The sequence below is a fragment of the Temnothorax nylanderi genome, unplaced genomic scaffold (genome assembly GCF_030848795.1).
Source record: "Temnothorax nylanderi isolate EJ_2023f unplaced genomic scaffold, tnyl_v1.0 TNYL_tig0235_pilon, whole genome shotgun sequence".
NCBI lineage: Eukaryota > Metazoa > Arthropoda > Insecta > Hymenoptera > Formicidae > Temnothorax > Temnothorax nylanderi.
In genome coordinates this window covers 154,443-180,690 of record NW_027249297.1, presented here as the reverse complement: position 1 = coordinate 180,690, position 26,248 = coordinate 154,443, and the positions used below count along the sequence as shown (strand labels likewise).

Here is a 26,248-nt window from a genome sequence, read left to right as displayed (position 1 = left end):
CCGGGCGAGATCTCGGGAAATCTTTCGGTTTCGCCAATTAGGCTTTTCTCTCTCTCTCTCTGAGAAAGCGCCAGGGGAGAGAATCCGAAAGAAACGAAGGACGAGAGATCGTTATGAAGGGACGAAGGTATGTAATGCCTAAGGGAGAAAGAGCCGCGGCGCTTCTTCCCACCGGTGACACGGGGAGAGCCCAGTTAACGCGACCTTTAACCAATTCATAGGCTCGGGTTAAGCCGAGGATTTGCGGCTTACACTGATGGTGTTTACCACCACTACGGGAGATTTAGCAGTTTCTGCGGCGAACCGGCCGCGACCATGGACCACGCCGTACCCCTCCGAGCCCAGGTAGAGGCACCTCTGCGCTTTGGCGCTTTGCGGAAGCACGACAGACGTGATGCCGCTTTTCCGTCGCTTGGCCAAACTGCTGGCCGCCGCTAACCGCCGCTTCATATATCATCCGGTGGACCGTATATTGTTGTCGAGCACTTGAAATACTCTTGAGAAAATTAGGTGGAAGCGCGGATGTAGCTGTTAACAACATTTGGCGATCACATTAAAATATTTATTTTTGGCTACCCAGTTTATATATATACTTATGTTTAATTTTGAAGATTGAAGAAATATGCATAATATACGTTTTTTTAATATTATGGACGACATCGATATGTCTCATACTAAATTTCCATATTTTTTAGAACTTATTGTAAGCATGCAGATTGTGACGGAGCCAAATATTTAGGGTTTGTGGGCGTGGTGCCGCCATTAGCCCGAAGTGTTTCTCGAGTCCTCGAGAGCTCGCGACCGCTAACATGACTACAATACTCCTGCCGTTTCTCGCACAACAAACAATCTCGCATGTTTTATCAACAACTAATGAGAGCTGTCAAACAAGTTGTATTTCAAAGTTGCCCGTTTCCGGATCGTCGAGAGTTACGATCAAGTAAGTCCGCGCGCGCGTACAGATGCATTCCGTAATAGCGAGTGATAACGGAATACATCAATGGCTGGCCATTTGATGAAAGGCATCGAAGAGGTTAATTGGAAGCCTGGGAAGAATTATAATGGCGACGATGACGCACGGACGGGCACCGATAATTCGTTATGTTCCGATCTTTTCGTAATGGTGCCGGGCCGCGTCTAATGGCCGGGGATCCGTGGGTTCCCGCGTGCGCGTCGTCCTTTCACTTCTTTCCGGCGCGGGATTCTTCTCTCCCGACCAGACAAGGGTACGTTACGTGGCTGTAAAAATATACCGCTATTCCGTGAAAGACCTACCGATTGCCCTTTATTGTCAATTGTTAGCCTCGCACCGTTACGCGCGAGTCATACTTTGAATATTCACACATTGCACGTACGGGGTTGGGAGATCTCGGAACTTTTTAACGCCACGAATTACAACATTTTGATTAAGTGCTCGTAGACGTTTTTCACGCGCGAGGAAGCATGGCCTCATGCGCGATGAACGCGCGGATAACGTTAATCGCAGCCAGTGCGAGGGATAATGCTAGATCTCGTAATTATTTAATTTATCGGCTCAACTGACTAATAAATCAATGTTCACTTCAGAATTAAATAATTTGCGGACTTTGTCAAATTAAAGCGCGCCTCTTACAATTACTCAAATGTAATAAATCATGGGATAAGTCGTGTGTTGTGTTATTATCGACTCGTATGTGAGATTGGATAATAATTGATGGCGCTTTGTGCTCCCGTATCGTACAACCGTGATATTTTATGATCTTTACGGTATTTTAGCAAAGCCGCCATGTGCTTAAGCGACATTATAACAGAGCGAAATTTCCGGCGAAATTTCCGCGTGCAGATATAGCGCTAAGGCGATGGAGATACGCGATGGAGTGCAATCTTTCGTCGACGTCATTACCTAGCGTCCATTAGGGCTCTCACAAAGCAGTCTCGCTGCCGTGCCCAGAGCCTTTGTGCATTCTATATACACCCAACCACCCACCCACGTGCAGTAAGTTTTCTCGAAATTCACGGAACTGAAAGCTCCCACCTACCCCTCTCACGCTTTCTCCTCTTCCTCGCGCGCCTTTCCGGGGAGAGCTCGCGCAACGTACGCCGTTAATAACTATATACCTTCATATATGTGCTTTGTACATGCACAAGCATTTATTTCGCGTCCGTAACGACAGTGGCACGCAACGAAGAAAAATATACGACAGGCGCTCGCGCTCGCGTTCTCGCTCACAAAGACGAGCTCGTTGGGTATCGCGCGGATAAATATCGCGCACGTATAATTTACAATGAGCGTCTTAAAAAGGGGAAAAATTACCTCGCTCTCAATTAATGCGAGTTTCACTTCTGCCCTAATTAAACAGTAGAGTAAAGCTGCTTCTCTCGTAGCTTTCCATGCTCTGAAATTGAACTCGATCTTTAATGTCGAACGGTATATGCATACACACCGGGTGATTCAGAGCACCCGTTTTTTTTTCAAACATGTGACATGACAGGAAATTAGAAAAAAAATTTACTACTAAAAATTTTCACTAATAAATACCCAAAGTAATCATTGATGACGGTTCTGTTTTTCGTGACAAATCGGAAGTAGGTGTAACTATGATCAGTTTTGAAATTTTAAATAGAAATATGGGTCGAATGGGATATTTGAATAGAGCTTTGAAAAAGAAACAACTTTTACTAAAACTTAAGAGGGTATTCTGGTTTGAAAAGTCTCAAAAAGGTATCTTTCAGGAATTTTCTGTACAGGGAAACGAAAAAAGCTAATAAACTTCGCATGTTTTTTTAGCCTTATTTTAAGAATATATTTTTATTTTCTAAGTAACAAAAATGCTTTTCTTTTTTATGTTATATCCTGGTCACTAGGACCTCACAAAGAAAAACGCATATGAAAATAATTCTAGCTGTTCAGTGTTTATTCAAGAGAACTAAGAGAAGTGTGGCTATATCGTCTGAACTAAAATAAACATTATACGTTTAATACTTTTTTCTTTTAAAATACTAACAACATTTTGAGGAAAAACTAACATTTTTAATAAAAAGGCCTCCATTTTATCCAGAATGGAAATATTGGTTTAGTTCTAGTTCAGACGAGATAGCACATTGCATATAGAGACATCTTCTATAAGAGCACATATTTATTTTTGGATCTTTGCTTATCTATTAGAGGTTTTTTTCATTATTTTGATAAATATTGTCTATCGCCAAAGCTTGTAATTCTTTTTTTAATACCCTAATATGTATGCAAATATATCATCACATTTATTTGTCGAACTTTGACGTCGACTTCTAGTCGTCGACGTAAACAAGAGTCCCCGAAAATATCCTATTTATCTATAATTTATCTCGAAAGTTCACTTCGAGGGATATTCTCACATTTGAAGAATAATATTTATATTATATTTTTCTTCAAATCTAATTGGGCCGGCAATTTTTCGATACTGGTTAATTTATCGGAATCTTCCTTCGCGGGTTTATCCAGGCGGCAACGACGACGTAAACGCGCCGGAGAAAAATATTCTCGCGCCCGTGGAAGTCTCGAACGCATATGAGGCACACGCACGAAGAGGGCCGCGCCTCTAACACGCGTGTGCTCTTCTCGCCGCATCGCATCGGCATACCTGTCGGTCGCCGTGGCCAGGTAAATATGTGGCCGGGCCCGCGGCACATATGTATCCGCACATAGCAGCCCAGTTGGGCCCTCTAATGATGATCTACGGTTAGCTACCGCGCACAGCTTCTATAAACCTCCTAATTTCTCCTCTATAAATTCGTCGACCGGGGGGGGGGGGAGGGGGGAACCACCCGCTTCCTTCGCACGCTCGCCGTTTCTTCCTCTGCCCGCTCGCGTTCTTCTTGATCTTTTTCCCCCCACTGGGTCCCCCCCAAGGGCTTCAACGATCGGAGGTCTCACCGGGCCTCTCTTTCCCACCGGAGCCGTCATAAATGCGCGACTGTATTTAATATTTCGCGAGCCTGTGTGACGCGTATCGTTTATTATCGACCGCCGCTCCCGTGCCATAGGCCCTGCGAAGACAGTGGGAGCGGGAGGATGAGAAGAGAATGATCCTGTGCGAGAGAACGAAAGGCGAAACGAAAAAAGAGAGAGAAAAAAAGAAGAAAAGAGGATCGCTCTTAGGACGAATCCGATGGTTCTGCGCGAACCGAGGAACCGAGGAGATACGACAAAGGCGACCGTGAGACTCGCGCGTTTTTTTATACCGGCCAGCTGAGAAAACACTGTTCGAAATGTCTATCGACGTTTTCTCCTTCGATCCGCGCTGCTCGATCGTCGATCGATCGAGCGGATCGCGAGAACGTCGTTGGAAACGTCGCGAACGGCGAAAAACGTGTCGGCAGATGGCCGTAAAACGACGCGTTCGCGAAGACGCGAAGGCGGCTCGAGGATTTTAACACGAGGAATGAAGAGGGAACGCATCGCGCGCGTATCCGCGGCGTTAGAATTTAACGAGCACTCACGCGAATCGTGAATTACATCGGAATGTCTAGTAGATCCATGGTCAGCCGAGTACACGGTATAAAAATGCCAGCGTTATGATATGATTCACCCCGTATTCCCATTTGCGATTGTATTCCCGTGAAATCGTCGCCCGCCGACGCGACGCGACGATGTCCATTCGATGGCGGTGGGCGAGCTATCGCGGGTAATTTCGATAAATAACCGCGCACGACCTCTTGCGCATTTACGTGTTTGCACGAAGGTACGAAGTTATGCGACGAGCGATGTCGTGCTACTTGTAGCTAATGCGGATGCTGTCGGAAGATATATAACTCGCGTAGCGACGTAAAACGCATTCCATCGGGGGAACGAGATGTTGTTGCCTCCGTTGTACCCCACGATGCAAACATCAGCGAGGAATTCCCGTTCGCGAATACCTAACTCGCGAAGTAGTTCGACCGATATCTCCGGAATTTGGAATTGAAGTGTGCGACGCAGAGGTGGATGACGAAAAAATGTGGTGTGCGCCCGTAAACCGGTTGAGCAAATATGCCATTGGAATTCGAGTGAAAGTAATGAAGCCGATGGGATAAATAATGCGAGAATGATTGTGGAACGAGTCGCAAAAAGATACGTTGTTAAATTTTTTAATTTCCTAGTTGACATATCGCAATTATTTTTCCGGTTGTTAATCTTGATATTACGTTTACATCTCGATTAATTGAAATTTCTAAGTTTGACAAATCACCAATAATTGTCATTTTAGTCCATCTAAGGCTAAATCTCATAAATTAAAAATGTTCGCATGAATATTAATAAATTCATCAAGCATTCCATTTACGCCTTATCGGTCATCGATGACCGTTAAATAAATATGCCACGTATTATATTTTTATGCGATTCAATACCATAAATTTACTACTACAAATTAAATGCTTCATTGTTCTTTTTAATATTAAATAATTCGATTGGCGTGAATGAAAAATCGCGTAAAATACGCTCGGCGGTGAATGTGTTAATATATGCATATTGGATTCTATAAAACATTACTGAGTAAGATTAATTTATACTCACTAATTAATTGTCGATATTTTCAGTAAATTATTAGAATTCCAATAAAATATTTCATGAGTAATTTCCATACTAATAATTTTGCATTCGTGCCAAAGATCCGTTAGCTTGAAATTGCATGTTAATATCTAATCAAACTCTTGGCATTTTTATCGATCCACTGCAGAAATACAGTAGTAAACTGAAAGCGTTTATCTTGGCAGTGATGTAGTTAACTAATTGTAAGAAACGACAATATAATTTTAATTTGAATCAATGACTTGAAAAACGATTTTCGCCGGTTAGTGTCATCGACATATTTCTTAGCACTGGAAGGTTTATCAATTTATTATTTGCGATGTAAATAGTTAAGAATGTGAAGATCTTTCGTCACATGGTTTAAACTGCGTAAAACTTAGCGCGCGATAAGTCAAGACAATGTATTATAATACACCCGTGTAATTTTCTATTTTCTCTCAATATACACAGTGCGCGAGTTCCGCTGTGTCTGTTGTTTAGACGGGCAGGATTGCAAGTCGAGATGCCGACAAAGTACGATCCCGGCGGTACAGGAGAAATCGAAGGGCGGATAGGAAAGCCCCGGAGGAGGGAAAACATCAGGGCGGAGCTTGAACACGGCGGGAGGAGGAATAAAACGCGCAAACTCGCAACGAGCGCTCCTCTCTTTCTCCCTCGCCGCCGTTCTTCTTCCTCTTGTCTTTCCTCCCCTTCCCTTTTCCGTCGTCTCTCCCCCTTCGTGCGAGTCACCCCATCCGGTTTTCCTCTTTTCACTTTTATATGGATTTTTTTAGCCGCGCGCGGCCCTTCTTCCTCTCATTGATGCACGAGCCCTCCTCATTTCTCCTCGCTCTCTCTTTCTCTCTCGCAATATCCGTCCTTTTTCTCTCTTTATTTTTTCTTCCCCTCATGAGTGCTACAATTCAGTGGTTTTAATATCTCGTCTATTTCTACTCCGTTAAAAGTGGTCATCATCAAGGTTCTTACGTTGCTCCGCTTTTCTTGAATTGTTCCTTGTTATTGTATCGCGCTTCTCTTCAAAATTCGCTCTGTGAATCATATTTCGTCATGTGTTATTGGTATTATTGGGTCATTATTAGAAATATATTAGGTGGAATACTAAATTTCTAGGTATTCTATAGCTTTAAAAGAGATAAATCAATCTCAGATTCGTCAGAGAATATAATGTATGTATAATGTGTTGTTTTACTTTTTCTACCTATCCAATCTTTTTTTCTTTGTGCAATGTATTATATATTTGCACATATATATTTACTATAATGTTGAGATTGGATGGTTAGATTATATCACGCATAAGGTTGCGCCGAGAGATATTCCACAAACCCGAGGGCAGCAGCGGAAGCGAGGACGCTAATAATGGCGACTTACGGTGTGCAAATCGAAGTCCGTGCGATTTTCCGCGGTCGTTTTTGCTGCCCGTTCCGTCTTGACTTCCCTCGAACCGGTTGTCGCCCGTAGGAAGTTTCTTTGTTAACTTTTCTTTCCTCTCAATTTATCGGGGCCCCTTCCAGCTCGGTAACGAGTCACGCTCGTGCCACGCAATGGCGACCGCGACGGCTACTCGTGTATGAAACGGAGACTGCTCGCCGAGTCACACGCGGTCCCCCTCTCTGCCCCCCTCTCTCTCCCCTAGGTGCAAGCTTGTTATAATCCGAGAATTGATTAACTTTCGATGCGTTTAGAAGAGTCAAAATGTACACACGTGCGCACAAATAGCGTGCATTTACACTTATTAGACTGGGGTAATCAAACTTGGAACACTATTTCAGAGGCATATTTTCTTATTGTGTAATTAATTGTAAAGTTCAAATTTGCAGAGAACGTACAGAATCAATTAAAAGAATTCCGGTACAGTCACTTACAATTTAGAAGCCTGAGGATTATGAAGGGTTTCATTAATTATCACATAGGCTTCTTCTCGGTATTAATGTGACATTGTCATATCAAGATTTTTTTAATCATCAATTTGATTTAAAAAATATATCATATTGTCTAATGTTTATATAAAATAATTAAATAGCTACTGTATAAATGTGAATTAATTCTAGAATATATATAGACTTTCCAGAATTTATACTAGAAATGATGTCTAATCTTCTTCTCGCTAATACACGCTAACGAGTAGTTAATTTTTGCTCGAAAAGTAGAAGTGATTTAACATTCGTCAACGGCCGCTGCGTTGAAATAAAAAAAAGAGTTGCGAGCCGTCAGAGATTAATGTTACATCTACCTTGAGGAAGGTTGCTGAAATCACAGCCGTCAGCTCTTTTCAATCCAATTAACGTGAGAGGATTATTTTGGAAACACCGGCTGTGGCGACATATTAGAGTACCACGATCGTCCTTTGCAGCGAAAGGATTAACCCATAAACGAGCGTAACGACTCGAAGCGCTTTTAAAGAATGCGAAATCGCGTCCTCGATGTCGTTTAATCGCTCGGACAATCGTGGCTCGTACTTCTACCCCTCCTTTCGTAGAGGGGGTATGTCAAAGTTTTTCCGGTAGTATTCGCGTTTCACCGAAATCGTCCCGACGGCGACGACGCTAATCGGCTTTCGCGAGCTTTGAGGTGTTTAACGTCGCCGGCGCGATTTTCGCGGAAGTAACACCGATAAACCAGCGAAATCGAATATCGATCGTGCCGTCCAATCATAAGATCGTGTACACGGAAGCTATCGATTTCGAGCTACGCGCGCGATCGAAACCTCATTCCAAAGGATGACGTCGCACAAATGAGAAAGCATGAAAATTTAAGCATACCGAATGCAGTGACCTTTTGCTGGAAAAAAATATTTATTTCGTCGTAAAAATATCGCTGCGAAGTATCTTAATGAATGATATGTTGCTTTCATTTGTTGCTTCCTAATAATGTTGACTGAAATATTTCCTGGTGACCTACTTCTTCTTTTTCGTAAAAATTTCTAAAAAGAATGACTACAGACAGCCCAGCTTTTTCCCAGCTGGAAATTGTGCGGTCCCTCAGGGTACCGTTATGTTGGGTTTTGAAGACTTGAGGATTTTCCACGATCTTTAACCATATTCAAAGAGAAGAATGGACGAAGGTAGAACGGATTTTGACAGCATTATCTGTCCTTTTCATTAGACATGGTAGGTAAACATAAGAATGATCGTAAAAATTATTACGAGACGCGCACCTTACGGTTCTTGGGATTTTAATTATTAGGACAATAAAAGGTCACATAATGATCCTCATAATAATCTGTAAACAAAGATTCATGAAATTCACTTTGCGGTATGTGTATGTGTATGTGTGTGATCAGGTTAATGTTTATTTACTGATATATTTAGATATGCGCGGCCAATTGCGTGTGTAGATTGTCACGAGAGCGATCGGGGACTTGCGTAATCGCGCGATAAGCACCGCGTGCAAGACAGAATTCGCGCATACGTTTACATATTTTAGAACGGAAATCGAACCGCGATTCTTTAGATCTCCTTCATGGCGATTTTATTGCCTGCTGCAACACTTTAGCATTAGAAACTACTGATGCTTACTATAACTCCGCTCCAGACACGACCTAGGATTAACGAAGAATAACGTAGAATAAATTATTCTACGCATACAGGATGTTAAGAAACGGATACTGGATCTAAATGGCATGTAGTATTCATGAGATTAAATAAAAAGTCAACGCAAGTCGAGTAATTCATTGTACTCGCAAATAGAAGTGATTTTGATTTTGGTGACGCAAGCTTTTGGTAACCGATAAAAATAATATACAGTCGAGTGCATTAACGTTTTAAGCATTGCTCTGCAAATAATTATCGTTCCTTTAACTGACTTAAATGGTTTCGCTTACAATCGCATGCACTTAAATTTTGCTAGTACTTATCTACTAAAACCGCGCTATAATAAATCGAAACAGCAGCATTAACTATATCTCTCACCCCGATTTACAACTAGTTGTCACTTCTCTGGGTTGCGTGAAATGTAAAACATCTTACCTAATTTTTAATAAAAGAATAAAAATGAATTTGGACAATTCTCTGAGTGAATGAAAAGTTTAAAAAGTGAAAAGTTCACTCAGAAAAAAGTGTAGCATCAGATAGTACAATTGTGAAGATCTCTTCTACAAATAATAGTACAAATAGGGACAGGGATAAATTGTAGTAAATGAGTCTAAAAAATTGTTCTAAAAAATTATTCTCAGATTGTCTGAAATCAATCGACAAACTGCTTAAGACTGTAAAATATTATAATATTAATTCGCGCGTTTGTTTCACAGAATCACAGTTTTTGTGTTTGCATGTTACAAAATAAATTTGCTACAAAATTGTAGTTAATCGGTGTATTTCATATTTTCTATTACATTACAATTTAAAGTTACTTATCTGACAAAATAAGGTCTACAATATTGTGTTAACTTTTTCCGAGAGATTTTTCTCAGTGTTTATTTCTGATTTTTGACATGCTTTGTGACCTTATCAAGTTGTAAGTATAAGTTTGAATATGTGTGAAAAATAGTAAGCTATGAGTAGGGGAGACCGGGGCCTAACCGTCAGTTTTTTTTCGGTGCCGATTTTTAACAAGAAAATAAATAATTTTAGTTAAATGTGGTATACCACTGTAAAGAGTGAACCTTTAGCTACAAAATTTATATAGGAAATTTTTATCTACGTCGCTTTGTTTAACCGGTATAGAGCAAAAACGACAACGGTAGAAAAATTGAAATCTAAAAAATGCCGGGGTTTAACCGTCACACTGCATTTTCAATACATATACGTACATCTAATCCTGAAAAATGATAGGATACATCTTAATAATTGTTTTTTAAGAGAAAAATATAAAAATTTATTTAAAATTTTTATGCAAAACGTTATTAAAAAATAGTTACAAGGGTTCCTCTTTCCGCAGAAGTCACTCGCCCGACTTGTTTCACTCCTCGACGTCCGATGACTCTATTCGGTGTCTGAACGGTTGTAATTTCCTTCTCATTCATATTCCATATGCAGTGACCTTGGAAATGCCCGGAAATGCCTTGGAAATGCACCCGGACTGCTTACTGACGGATTAACCCCAAACACAAGTTTCAGGTTTGATCGCCCACGAAATATTAGACATCAACGATAATGAAAAAACTACACTGGATTCGTGTTCAGCATGCATTACTCTTTATAATCACGTACCTCGAGATTTGGAGAGCAAATATTATTGCAGATATTACAAAATTTCCACGCGCAGAAAATGTAACTTTCACCTTCCGAAAACACGTTTGCCCTCGTAAAAATCATAACACGGCAGGTAACCTGCCGAAACTCCGTTGGTCACATGGGTACCATAAGCAGCGTTTACAATGTTAATAGCGAGTTCGCACAATATACAGGTTCCGAGATATTTGATTTGACGGTTCAACCCCGGCGACGGTTAGGCCCCGGTATCCCCTACTAAAAATAAAATAAACTATATAATTTTGTTTTAATTTCCATCATGTATGCAATTGGATAATATCAATGAATAATGGATATTATACATTAGAGTATTTAAATAATTTATCTATGATTTTTTGTCTAATTGTTTCAGTTGCTGCGACATTAAATAAAATATATTTTATTTGTTTTCTATTAAATATTTAAATATGTTTTTTGCTTTAAAAGGATTTATGTTATATAATGAACATAACTTTTTGTTTTGGCAATTTTTATAATAAAACACTTGATACTCATTAACTTGTTTCTTTTTATATCTCCGGTCAATCGATCGTCCAGGTAGCCCTATCTACAACTCGTAGAAGATTGAGACAACGGGCACGAAGTTGCAAATTATTTTCGCTCGCACCACCCCGGGGAGATGTATACCTATACGCGGCAGAAATGCCATGCCATGCCGGGGGGTACGACTCCGAACGAGGTTTCCTTATCGTACGTCGCAACACTCTCTTGTTTAGCGTAACGCGAGTATCCGCGGAATTATCGCGGGGCTGTCGCTTAGATTACGAACGAGTACACGATGCGCACAGCGCGCACGGGTGTGCGACAACAGGCCGCATCGGGGTAGGACGGTAGGAGCCGCACGCGCGCCATTCGCGCGTCCTACTCGTTGCACACGGGAGTTCACTATCTCTCACTCAATTTAAGCCTCATCCGCCGTAAGCGGATCGGCCAAGCTGGCCTTTTAACGTCGGATAGTCTCGCCTCTCGCGGCTGCGCGCGGCATAGACGCCTATAACAAACATTATCCGCCATAATGCCCCCGTGTAAACATACCTTGCCTGTGTGCCGCGCGTCTGCCACTCGCTTCCTTTCCCCCGTCCCATCCCTCTTTCCCGACGGGATAAAAACGTACCTCGAAGTTTATTTAAGCATTTAGCGCCGAGTTAAGTTTCACGCGGCTAAGCCGACTTTTCGGCACGCTTTCCTCTTCACTTCATTCGATACTTCCGGTTTAGCACGTGGCGCGACGTTGACCGTCGATTCCGCAGCAGACCTCGACTCCGACGCGCGTACTTTTCACGCGCCGCAACGTGGAGAGACGATTGAACCACTCAAGTTCGGACCAACAGTCGTATTTTCGCGTGTCAATCATGATATTAATGCGTATCGATCAATGTCGATTAACGCGTTTTTGTTTTTCGAGCTTCTTACAAGGGTGGTCCACCTGAATGTTTTAATTTGTTTTTCAATTTCGTTGGTCTTACCTAAATGCAGCACCTTTCCAAGTATAATACGCTAAGGCCATAGGCCAATGTAATGCTTAATAACCAAGAAATATAGGCCTATGACACTTTCAACAAGAAATCACTTTTTTCGAGCACAAGAACGAAACGTGTTGTTTTCGGTTTCTTTTGGACGCTGAATACGTCCAAATAGAGAAATTTGGCAAACGATCGATCGTATTCAGCGTCCAAAAGACTACCGAAGTTTCGGTTGGACGCACTGTCAACACTTATCTAATCTGACAATAAATGTAAAGTAAAATGCAAATATCTCGAATGACAAAATATATATTTTTCCAAATAGTACAATAAAGTATATTAAGGGATTTCGTACTTTAACTCGTTTGTATTTATATTATAAACATCACACATCTTTACGTCGATTTGTGCACGATGGCTTTAATGTGCACTGACGCAAGTGCGTCTAATCGAATTCGTTATAAGTAAAGGTTTAATGGTCGTTCTTCGACGAAGAATTGCAGATTTGACCCTTTCGCACGATGTTCTCACGTAGGTTTGGAAAAAGAATGCGACTAGCCACCTATTCGTTTCCTACCACTGGTCAGTTTTTCTTTAGGCATTTTTCAAGAAGCTCGTCTTGTATTGGTGCCAGGTAGAAAAAGCTGACAGTGTAGAGACAGTAGGATAAAAGAGAATGACGGATGTGAGGAAGAATTCAAGAGTGCATCAGTAACCGCAGTGTAGTGTTTCTGTGAAGGTCGGCTGTGATGTGCATTTTCGTATACGGTGATCGAGATATTAAATATCATGTGAGAACTATAATAAATATTAATTGTGAACTTGTCAGAGAGAACGATGGTACGATTTACCAATGACGGTATTTGATTTTATTCTCTTTAAACGACAACTTATACGAAATTATTGTGCTATTAAGACCGATACTAATTTTTCACAGCGGTTGAACTGCCTGAAATCGTTATAGCTCTTTATTTCCTTTTATTGTTGGCCGTATCTCTTTCTTGTATCTCAAAAGACATTTTTAGTACATACTTTGGATGGTATAGCGAAAAAGGAAATTAGCGGCGAGATCTGACGAGTCGGGTAGCTGAGAAATAATAAATTGTTCGCTGAAATAATATGTCAACACTTTTGTCGTATTAATATATCATCTATCATCATGCGAGTCACAATGTTGCGTGACTAAATGGGCATAGAATGTAATTCGTTTCTCTTTAGCAAATCATGCGCTTCGGATAAATAAACAATTGGTTAAAACAGTGCTGGGATAATCGAAATTCTGCTGTATTATTTAAAGATCTAGGACTGAATTACAGTTTCAACGAAATGTGTTACATTGATTATTTTTATTGTTTCTTTTTTTATGTAGTGCATCCCTCTAAAAATAAACGGAGTAAATAAATAACGAAAAATTACCTAAAACTTAATGTATCACGAGACTTGTGAGCGAGTCTATATAATACCTACACGTTTTTAGGCCCTGCGCACAATACAGCACACATATTAGGAATAAGAATAAATATTAAATATTAGGAGATACATGTAGGAATATTCCTGTAATAAATATTAAATATTAGGACGTGTAAATGTAGTATTCCTATATTTACATCTTATATTTTATTTTTCTCCATTGTGCGTTACGTTTAATTTATTATTTCTAATTCCGATTCCTAATATTTAATATTTATTCTTATTCCTAATATGTGCTCTATTGTACGCTTTACTTTTCACATTCACTGTTTATTATTCGTTCACTCAGGGTGTCCCAAAACTCTCGCATACGAAGTATACAGGGAAATTCTCGATATCAAATCAACTTATCGTTTACCAAAACTCCGTTCAAATAATAATAATTTTTAAACGAGAGCTATTTGAAGTTGTCGAATTAGCATACTCTAGATTGCGCGCCGCTTGCGAGAGTTTTAGGACACTCTGTATATATTCCAGAATATTTGTAAATTTGAACTTCTTATAAAATGTCTAATCTTTTTGTGAAACGCCTTTTTGTAGAAAAGTCGGGTAATTCTTTAAAAAAACTCACATCTTTAGAAAAACACAGCTCGGATGACCTTGACCTTGACATATGTTATAGAGGGTTCACTCCTATGAGTAACTTTGCTTTAACAATCATGTGGCGGTGTCTTAAGGCCATTGCACGTAACAATGTTTTGGTCGTAATCGTAAGGCCGTAAGAAAATAGACCAATCACGGTCGACTGTTCTCCTCGCGCTTGAAGAATAATCGAGTGTGATTGGTCTATTTTCTTACGGCCTCACGATTACGACTAAAACATTGTTACGTGTAATGGCCTTTATATATAGTTTCTGAGATATTCGCGAAAAACTAAAATTCTTTTTTTCGAGATATCGAAACAAGACTTGGGGATCTTCCTCAGATCTCGACGAGCTCTACAATTTTCGTCCTATGGTCCACCCTTCTATCTTTTGTAGTTTCCGAATTATTCGTGAAAAATAAATTTTTTTTTCGAGATATTACTTTATTTCGTATAAGAGACCCTTATGCGATATATGGTTTCAATATATATCCGTTCCTAAATACTTCTCACTATTACGATGTTTACATATAAGTTTATATCAATATGTTTATGATAATTAATGCAAAAGCGAGGTTCACCCCTTCAATTGTTCTGTAGAAATATTCTACAGAATCTTCTGATAGATAGTAAAATATTTCTGTGCTATCTGAAGGTTACTCTACTATCTACCTCCCCAAATTTGAAAAAAAAAAAACGCTTAAAGTTTCCGATTCCTTTCTCCCACAGAGTTTCGAGATATTAAATCAATTTTAAAAAAAGAATTCTCTTTTTTTTGTACTTTAAAGTAATGAAACACGATATGCAAAAGTATAAGATCACTCGATGGACGATTATATTTTGAAAATTGAGATTTTCTTTAGAGTTTGGGAATTTTGAATAGTTTTGGTAATTTTTGATAAGTTTTCTGTCCAGAGTTTATTCCATGAAAACTTAGAAAATTTTGAACCAAAATCTCGTTGGATTCTTTTACTTTTATTTTTATTCCCAAGAGTTAAGAATAATTATTAGAACTCTTCATCCATAATTTTTACGAAAACATTAATCAATTAATTACTATTTATGAATAAAGAAATTAGAAGTTGCGGATAAATTATTGCAGAAGTAATACAATCACTGAAATTTTATCAAACGCTGATACTTTCGCAGGTAGAAGAGCGCCATTACGGCAGTGCACTGCCGGAAGAATTCACATCAAGACTAACGGAGGACAGCGTGAGGCGGCCATTATACGGCGCGAGCGGCGCTGCTCATCGGGTGGAGAACAGCTGGTGGCCGGGCGACCAGGGCGGAGGGAGTCACGCGATAAGGGAGCGTGATAACAACGCCGCGGTGGCGGGTGAACTGGTTTCTCGTATCGCGGGCTGCCTGAATATGGCGGGTTACCTGAAGGCGGCGGGCGCGACCTGCGCCTCGACCGGAAACCCTCATCAATACCACCCACACGGACACCCGATGGGGGTTGGCACCCATCCGCATCCTCACTCACATCCGCATCCCGGCGCGCATCCCGGTTTGCCGTCGCATTTCGCCCTCACCCCGCACGCCCATACGCATCATGCGCTGGAACACGGTCTGGCAGCCGCGTTTCCGCAAGGTAAATCCTCCTCGTTTCTTCCAAGACGAGTTCAAATTTCGCTGCTTAGACACGAATCTATTTGCTTTCAGTAAGACCCTGACTATAAACTTTTACCATAATCCTGAACTTAACTCTCTAATGCCAAGGTGGTTTTTTAGGACATGCAATTTGATCAATGTACAAAATGGATAAAAGAAGTAAATGATAACATGAAGCTTCTTCCTCTGTTTATTTATATGAAGAAGAATACAATAAATAACGCAGGTAGCTTTTAATCGACCCAACCGGCCAAATTTATTTTTCTACTTGCGAAGAAAAGTCATTGTTTTCTGTTTTAGATACAATGAAGTTTATTAACTGACTTTAAATAATTGCAGTAAAACAAAGAACTGTAAGTAAGATATATAATATGAAGCCGTGAGTCGCATCTGACCCCACCTTACCATTAGAGGATTAAACGGTTATAATTGTCAACAAAACGTTAAATTTTAGTGAAAAGTCAACGATGTAGTCCATATTTCTTTGCGATGATTTGGAAAATAAGATATACCGTTTTGGTGTCTATTCTATAACATCGAAAATTGAACTCACTAATACTGATTATTGCATAAAAGTCTGCAGCACGAGATTTTAGGCGGGCGATTAAAGAATTATACTGCATGCTACATTATTTAGAATCAGGATTGATATCGAGATAATCACAAATCATAGACGCTCGAATAATGGCTAACTAAAATTTTTGAATCGGAGTTAAGAGCGAATAAAGCGAATTGGGTTTTTAACAAGTCGATCGTAGTAATTAATTTAAATATAGTGTCCTACTTGCGGGATGTCATATTTGAAAAATGAAAAATGAAATTGCTTGCACATTCCTGCTCGAGAATAACGGTAGATCCAGTTATTGGCAATAATGAGACTTAATACCGAATGTACGTATTCGGGACGGTCGTAATAGCAAGGGATTCGCACGGTTCGATATTGATGTGCATGCACGGAAAAGTTTTCACGTAATCGTGAGGTGGCGACAGCAGTACCGTTCTCCGTGTCCGTGTTTATTGGCCGCATCGCTTAATACACTTTTCAAAACGCTTCTCTTTCGCGGAAACATTCATATGCACCGTGAAATGCCGCGAAATGGAGAAAAGATGAGCGAGATTTCCGAAGGTGATCGATCTAGCCGGCTAATCCACTGAAATAAAAGACGAGTGTTTAATCTGCGCGACTCGGCGTTACAGCAGTGTGACAGATTTTACGCCGTATTCATTCAACAAACGCCGTCGGATAATCTCTCCGCGCTTAAGGGAGAGCACTGGAAATTGTAACTTTTCCGCATGCCTAACAGAATAATTTAATTCTTCGATCATTTTTACGTATAAATTGCTATACGTTAAATTTCAATTATTTGTAAGTAGATTCTAAACTAATAATAAGACTTTCGCAATCAATTTCGAATATTAAATTTTTGATGTGTGTTTTTCATACTGCAACTGCTTAATAAATACAGAAATTATACATTTTTACTTTTGAACGTTAAAGTTCAATTATTTATAATGTAGATTCTAAACTAAAAGCATTTTAAATCGGTTGATAACAAGAATTTTGCAATCAATGATGTGTGTTTTTATACTGCTTTTAATAAATATAGAAATTATACATGTTTATTTTAAAAAGAAATTTTTCTATTTTCTCGAGTCTATCAGATCTTGACACTTTATCGATTTTATTATTCCTTCTTTTATTAGACTGATATTTAATATTGGAAGTAAATATTTTAAAGTATTATATAATTGGATAAAATTTGGCGTAGATTACCCAACAATTTGATATTCATTTACCGCAGAAAAAGCTTTCAAAATCTATTGTATTATATACACACACAAAATAAATCCCCCTTTTTTATCCTGTGCCTCTCTTACGTTCTATCATGCCCCTCTAGCATTGCTCCATTTGCCAAGCTCTTTTCTTTCTTCTCTGTATTGCGAACAGATTAAAAACTATTATTATTATAGCTCTCACATATAATGAACATTTAATTTATTATATACCGAGTTAATTTAGGATTTTAAGACGTTGCTAGCCGTCGTAAGAGCTGTAAGAGTATTTCACGTGAACGCCATATCCGCCGTTATTGATTGCCATGCAAATCGATGCATCGACTGAAGCCATACGAATGTCGAGCAATCTCGGGGCTTCCCAGCTATAGCTCTCATTGCAAGTTGGCGAAAAACACGCGTCACGAGAGTGCACTTCTCTCTCGCAAGTTTTAGGTTTCCAAATGAATATATAAAAAAGCTTTAAATGTTATACAGACAATTGCATAAGCCGTTCAAACTTCAAACGCGCGTTACGGAACACACGCAACGTTTTGAACGTTGGAGATGTGCTTTTTCGTTCGCTTCGGGACTGCGAAACGTTCTCGCGACATCGGCACGAGCTTCGAGGGAACCTCGATAAATAGAACATTCGCGAACCGTCCATTATGCCTTTCGTGGTCGAGCGAAGCCAGGAATGTCCTTCCTGTAGAGAGCCGATGTTTTCCAAACACCTGGCGAACGGAAAACCCCGGAAGATCGGCCGCGGTACACCAAACAGAAAGATAAAGAAGCGCGGCGGTTTCGGAGAGAATTCCCTTCGTGCCCGCGATTGTGGCACTCTCGAAGGTCGTGTTGCCGGGTCGGTAATTGACTGCATAAATTTTCCAGTGTACCACAGAACGCGCGTAGACGAAAAGAGATCGCGGAAGAAGGATGGAGATGAGGGTGCACTACTGAGAGAGAAAGAGAGAGAAAGGGTATAGAGCGAGAGTAGAGTATAGAATAGAGCGGAACAAAGTAAAGAGAGGAGAGAGAGCGTGCTTTCATGTCGCTTTCCTTTAGCGGCACGATTCGGCGGAAAGCAGCAGCATCTCTCCTCTCTTTCCCGTCCGTCTTTCGCCGTTTCGCTCTCTTTCACCCACCGCTCGAAAGAGGGCTCGGCGGCGGGAGACACGGGGGTGCCGGGGGCAGAGTGTCGAGGAGATGGAGTGGTTGGGAGCGGGGGCAGGGAGAGGGGGAGGGGGGTCGGGGGATGCTTCGGCGAAGAAGAGTGGAGAGAACCATGAGAGTAAGCCGCTTATCAGGGTGGCAGCAGGCAGTATAGGTCCAACCGACGCAGATAGGTGGGTTTCCATGGAAACACGGATCTGTCCGTTAGGTCCCTACGTACCTACGTCCAGCGGCTGCCTCTATCCGGTGTAGGCGTGTATCCGCGCTACACGAAAAGCCGCCGAACGCGAGAGGGACAACGATTCGAGAATGCGGCGCAGCACGGTCTATATAGACGGAAATAGAAACAAAGGACGCGGAACGGAGGGAACGGAGAGCGACAGTACGCGGCGGCTCGTGCCGAGTCGCCCGAGTCGTAGACTTCGCTTTTATAGTCCGCATGCGAAGCAAACGCCTCGCTTATTAGCCACGGTCACGAGGCCGCGAGATTCACTTTTCTCCTAATCTCACAGCTTCTCGCGGATAATTCCGCGAGGTTTATATTCTCCTCATTGATATCCTTACTCTCAAAATCTGATAGAGTGATTTCGCCACTAATATATTAGAGTGATTGCGATAGTCATTCCAAAAGAGAGAGTTGTTACTTTAATTTGAGTAAATGCGGGCACTCATAAGGTATAATAGGAGTGAATTTTCCACTCAAATTTTTATAGTGGTTACTCTACCGGAGTGACACGATCTCATTCTAAAGCTATAGTGAATCACGATTCACTAAAGATCGACTGATAAATGACTCTAGCAGAGTGAAATTTCCCACACTGAGAGAAAAAAATAGTTGCAGTTTTACTACCACAATTTCACTATAATTTTTAGTTATTTTCTGTGCCAACTATATTTTTATAGTTATTTTAACAATGCGAATTATAGCTGATCATATTACATTATTGTTGTCATAGCTTTAGCATGCATTCATTCAACCATAACATGGTTTTATACACTATAACCTATAATTTATGTATAGTAAGTCTACTATAAATATGATGAAAATGACCATACTCGAAAAATCTATACATATAAGACTTTACTAATATTATAGCAGTAATAACTATATAAAAATAAGAACCTCAACCATAATTATTTTACTATGCAATTATAGTCGCAAATATCAAATACTTTTCTCTTAGTGCACTCAAAATTGTAAGTGACATAATTCACTCCTATAGACACTGATCTACTGCAGTCGAAAAAGGTGTCCTTTCGCTCAAATAGAGTGCGATTTCACTCCAACTTATAGAGCACAATTTAACTCTTTCTTAGAGTGAATCACTCGAAGTGCACAGGCTCAATTTTCACTTTTCGTTACACTTGCCTTTCACTCATTTTGAGTGGTATTTCACTCTTTGACTTTTAGAGAGTATAGGTATCTGCAGACATTGAGGTGTCTTAATCTTCTTCACACTCCATTTTTCGCGCGTAAAAAAATGATAATTAGATTGTGGAGTTATTGTGTGGCAGACATTTCTCGCGAATTAATTCACGTGACGTCCGTCAACGACAACGCGTGGACGGAAAAGGGCTATTCCATGTCGCTCGACACGACGTTAATTTCAGTCGCGCGTCGGTGTTTATTTTGTTATGCAATCGCGCGCAGGCAGGCGGAGGTATGATCGCACCCTGATCGACGAAAGAACGATAGCTTCGGGCGAAAGGTTTTGCCCGAGGAGGCGTGAAGGGGATGTGCAAACGTAGGACTCCTCTCCCCAGGACTCGTGGCATGCAGCGAGATACGTGGGAATCGCGTCATGTGGCTACCGCCCTTTCCCATCCGAGCTACTATTTGTTGTTACAGAGAAATTGCCCGTCCACTTAACTTCCTCCCGCTCGTCGTAAGCGACAGCGGCGGCGGCGGCGGCGTTGCGGCGTATGAATAAAGACACCGTTGTCGACAATTTCCTCCCGTCGATTGTCAATCGAAGGGGAGCGACGGAACAAGTGATTTTGATCCCAGGCTCTCGTGTACGCGACATGCGCCTCTCGGAGTCGCGAGACGTAATGTATCTGTCGTGTAACGTTAAGAGATACGTTGTCGTTGGAAGATACTCAACGACGGAATAATTTCCGCCCTAAATATTTGACTTGAAACCACGCTTGCCGAAAGATATCGCGATTTATTTGCGATTGTTACGAGTCTTTGTTAAAACTATTTTTGAAAAATTAGTGACAAACGGGGCCCATTTGATTAGACCGTCGTGAGACAGGTTAGTTTTACCCTACTGATGACCAGTCATTGCGATAGTAATCCTGCTCAGTACGAGAGGAACCGCAGGTTCGGACATTTGGTTCACGCACTCGGTCGAGCGGCCGGTGGTGCGAAGCTACCATCCGTGGGATTATGCCTGAATGCCTCTAAGGCCGTATCCTCTCTAGTCAAAGGTGGCAATGATATCTCTAGGAGTCTCGTGAGTCGAAAGGCTCAAAACAATGGACACACTACTAGGCGGCCGGTCCTCGCGGGCCGGTCGTCGCACGAGCCCGGTTTGCCGTACGGCGCCTCTGCCCGTCGTCGGGATCTCACCGCTTACGACGGCACGGCGTCTAACGGTCGAACATGAGTTTCGCGAGTTTGATGTCGAGACTCGGAATCGTCTGTAGACGACTTAGGTACGATATTAACTCTCTAGTGGACGCGTGAAAACTTGAAACGTAAAAGGATGCGTGTAAATTACACCCCACATTATTTATGAGCAGAGTTGGGAAGTAACGTGTTACCGTTACTTTTACTTTTTTTTCTGTAACGGTAACATTGTTATATTTTTACAGTAACGGTAACGAATTTAACAGTTACTTTTATCGTTACTTCAGTTATCCCTATTTAATAGATCGCGCGCTGCTATAGCACACTGATAGCGCGTAGATATTAGATATTCTTGATTGGATAGAAATATTCCCTTCTAGCATCTTTTCTCGCATTACGCAGTTAATGAAGTTTGGTATTGTATACGTAATATGAAACTAAAGACTAGTTTAGCGAGTTTGAATATTGATTATTAAGTAATTTAATTTTAAAGTCAAATATTTTATTTTAATACCTATTATAAAATAATAGCGAAAAAGTAACGATAACGGTTACTAACGATAGCGTTACTTTTTAAAATTAGTAACGATAACGGATTACTTTTTATAAAAGTAACGGTAACGTTACTTTTACGAAGTAACGTTCCCAACTCTGTCTTAAAGTATATTAACAATTTGAAACTTTCAATATTTTTTCGATAATTGGTTCTGTATTGAAATGAGTCTAGAACACTCATTTTTGCCAACTGCTGTGGGATGTAAAATACATGCCACGCGCCCACTGGAGGGTTAAAAACTTCTCGAGATTATTGCAACGTACAATTTGTTAATTCAGTCATTTTGAAGCAAACGTCGCGATTATCGCCGCTGGTAAAGGCCAGCTCGTTCCTCGCTTGTCAATTCGGTACGATTTCAATCACTCAATTAGGCGTCAGGTTAAGGGCGGCACGTGGCGCGGGCACGTGCTACACGCTCGCCGCCGTTACCAAGTGGCCGCGAAACGCCGAAACGCCGCGACGAAAGAGCCGCTTCCGTGGCGGGCGCGTGTCACGGCTAAATTGAGTAGGCGGGCGTGGAGAGGCCAAACACAAATCCAAACCTAATTGCAAGACAAACACTCGAGGCTGAGTGAAATGTCACGTACGGCAGGACATCGACACTCGCTCTCAGAAATCTCGCTTCTTCCTCCGTCGCGTCGTTTCTTTCGCATTTTATTACCGCGCAACGGTCCTATCGGAATTATGTCTTCTGTTATTGATACGGCGCGAGAGGTCCGGGCTGCGTTTACCCAGGTTCCTCTCGTACGCGCCTGGAATTCCCTTACGCAAACATCGCAAACACTTGGAAATTTTGCTGACGTTATTGGGATCTGACATTCGTCGCCATGACATCTGGTGGTCGAAAGTGAAAGCACTGCATGGTATGGTTACGGATCTCGTGGCATTGTACAGGCTTGACGTGCGGTCGTACTGGCTTTGCGTTACTGGCTTTGTATTTTTATTAATATGGAATTTTCTCCGCGTTGTAAATCTACAAGCAGAATTAAGTGTTCAGTTCGCGGTTGTAAAAGTAAGGTTGATTGTAATTTAAATGTTCGATTTCATTTCTCGAAAATTTAATTTGGCAGTTGGATTTTTGATATTTTTTATTTTATTTCACATAATGAGTAATAGCAAGTAGTTTATTAAAATGTTAAACACATATATCATCTTATATCAACTTTTAAAATAAACTTTATCACATTAACATGTTAACATTAATATAAATATATACTCATTCTTTTAACTTTTTCTATATCTTATAATCCTATATCTAATGACTTCCTATATCTAATGACTTTCTATATCTTATAACTTTTAACCCTTTTCTATTTCTGAAAACTTTTGTATATAATCTTTTATATAATCTTGTAATTATTTCTATATATTTTATAACTTTTAACTCTTTTATAATCCTATGACTCAATGTTTTCACTAGCATCTTTTATTGAACTTTCAGTTCTTAAACAGATTTCATGCAACATAATGCCATAGTATACTTTTTTTAATTCTTTTAACATTGTGGTAAGAAATATTTCATTTCGATTCACCCTTAGAATAAATAAATTTTCATCAAAAGTAGAATATATCACAAACGAAGTTGACTTTAAACACTGCCATTCTTAATTGCACTTGTCCATAATATCGATGTTTTTCTTTCAAATAAATATTTTCTTTATCTTTCATTAAACTTCCCCCCCCCCTAAAAAAAATTTATTTGAAAGAAAAACACTTACACTCTTACACAATGTTAAAAGAATTAAAAAAAGTATACTATGGCATTATGTTGCATGAAATCTGTTTAAGAACTGAAAGTTCAATAAAAGATGCTAGTGAAAACATTGAGTCATAGGATTATAAAAGAGTTAAAAGTTATAAAATATAGAAATGATTACAAGATTATATAAAAGATTATATACAAAAGTTTTCAGAAATAGAAAAGGGTTAAAAGTTATAAGATATAGAAAGTCATTAGATATAGGAAGTCATTAGATATAGGATTATAAGATATAGAAAAAGTTAAAAGAATGAGTATATATTTATATTAATGTTAACATGTTAATGTGATAAAGTTTATTTTAAAAGTTGATATAAGATGATATATGTGTTTAACATTTTAATAAACTACTTGCTATTACTCATTATGTGAAATAAAATAAAAAATATCAAAAATCCAACTGCCAAATTAAATTTTCGAGGAATAAAATCGAACATTTAAATTACGATCAACCTTACTTTTACAACCGCGAACTGAACACTTACTTCTGCTCGTAGATTTACAACGCGGAGAAAATTCCATATTAATAAAAATACAAAAAGCCAGTAACGCAAAGCCAGTACGACCGTACGTCAAGCCTGTACAATGCCACGAGATCCGTAACCATACCATGCAGTGCTTTCACTTTCGACCACCAGATGTCATGGCGACGAATGTCAGATCCCAATATACACGCGGTCCTCACGTTGCTACGTGGGAAATCGATGCATAAAATATATAAAGTCTTCATCTCACGATTCCTCGTGCTTCCCGAAATTAGTAATTTATGCTCGCCATCGTTACTTATAATAAGTACCAAATAACTTTTCGAGAGAGTGGACGTCGCGAGGAGAACAGCTCGGAACGTTGCAACGCGAAACTTATCCGCTTACTCGCCCGTCCCTGACGCATGTTGGTATTCTGTTACGTCCTTACCGTTCATATCCGTTAGATTATCGCATGGGAACGGTTATCCGCCACGGCTGCACTTTGCATCTCTTCCTGCTGGAACTTCCTTGTGAATGACGGCTTCTTTCGGTTTCTTCTAATGTCGATGCAGTATGAATAATTACTTGGCAGCTGAAACAGTTTAACAAAAAGTGTTTTAGCTTAACAAAGAAAGAATCTATTTTGTATTTGCTTTAGACGATCTTTAATTCGGGACAGATTTTGGAACGTAATTTTATTTACAGTTTTATGGTCTAGTTAATAAAATTTGTTTGAAAAATCAGGATCCCTAACAGCAAATGTATATTCTGAGAATGTTCAGAGGATATCGTAAAGTATAAAATATTATAAGGATGTTCTTAGTATATTAGGTACATTGATCCTTAGTATATTCTATAGATATACAGAATATTATTGTTGTTAGGGATACATGTACGAAATACACACACATGATACATATTACATTACACATAACATATGTCGGGATATATGTTATAAAATGGTAACTATCATTTGTTCTGTATTCTGTCGTAAATTATAGATGTCTAAAGTGGTTCTTGAAATATCTTTGCACTTTTCGGAACAACCGAAGAATTTTTAACAAAAATTTTCCATTACTTGCAATATTGATTCACAGCAAATCAACAAATTTCTTACGTACCAAACCAACAAACGAATTACCATCAATTTGGCAACGAGTTTAAACACAGGATACCGAGATACCATCCGTACTACATTCGCGAAGGTATGATTTTGAAGAAAATATATATAATGATAATGGTGGTGGTGTCTATGACTGAGAGAAATAAAGGTTTTTTAAAAATCTCAGAACTTTCTTAAATTTCTACATAGAAATAAGATGCACAAAAGTAATACGCGATGGACATTAAAGTCGATCAAAAATGAATATTTTTAGGCTATCTATAACTTGCGACAAAGTTCAAAACAGAATCCTGTTTACAATTTTATGCACTATGTGATCTGCAAATGATTTGAAGAATCAGGATATTTATAAACAGAATGAAGTTTTTATATACCTTGCCTATCTCAAATATGTCCATTATTTTTTATGATAATACAAAAAACATGCAAAAAAAATTTGATGGAAAAAACTATGATTAGAATAAAACTTTTTTGCTAAGAAATATGAAATTTTTTGTTGTCTCTAAAGTGGCGAATTATACTTGAAATTTTTATCTAATCTAAAGATTTTTTTTGGAAATAAAAACAAATATAAAATCATTAAAGATACGTTTTTAAAATCATTATGTTTAAAGAATGAGCTGAATGCTCATAATTGGAATGTATGTTGACGAAAAGGTTGACGAAACTAACGCGTCACTTCAGTTTCTTGTCTCGAATCTTCGATTCATTGCGATCACACGGTGGTCACGTTGTAAACGCAAAGTCGGCCAAATGTTTTCGTAGCTGATGGCCTTTTAGAATTCCCTCTTCTGTCACCGCCCGCCACGTGCTGTCATCCCACGGTGCCCCCCCAATAATCCAGCCCTCCGCCCCTGGCACCGCCATGTAGCAGCCTATTCGCGTTTTAGCTTTTAATTAATTTTCGATTCTGTGTGCCCGAGCGTGCCCCGCCTTCCACTGTCTTCTCCATCCACGTTTCGCCTCTATGAAT

The 26,248-nt window shown here is 39.8% G+C and overlaps 1 protein-coding gene across 1 annotated transcript in view; it reads left to right on the top strand.

The window, feature by feature from the left end:
• Positions 1 to 26,248, top strand: part of LOC139779615 (uncharacterized) — a 68,021-nt gene that overhangs the window by 28,510 nt on the left and 13,263 nt on the right. Inside the window, exon 2 of the mRNA XM_071718013.1 lies at positions 15,382 to 15,829. Within this exon, the coding sequence (XP_071574114.1) occupies positions 15,607 to 15,829 (223 nt within the window). The 5' untranslated portion in view covers positions 15,382 to 15,606. The remainder of the gene's footprint in view (positions 1 to 15,381; positions 15,830 to 26,248) is intronic.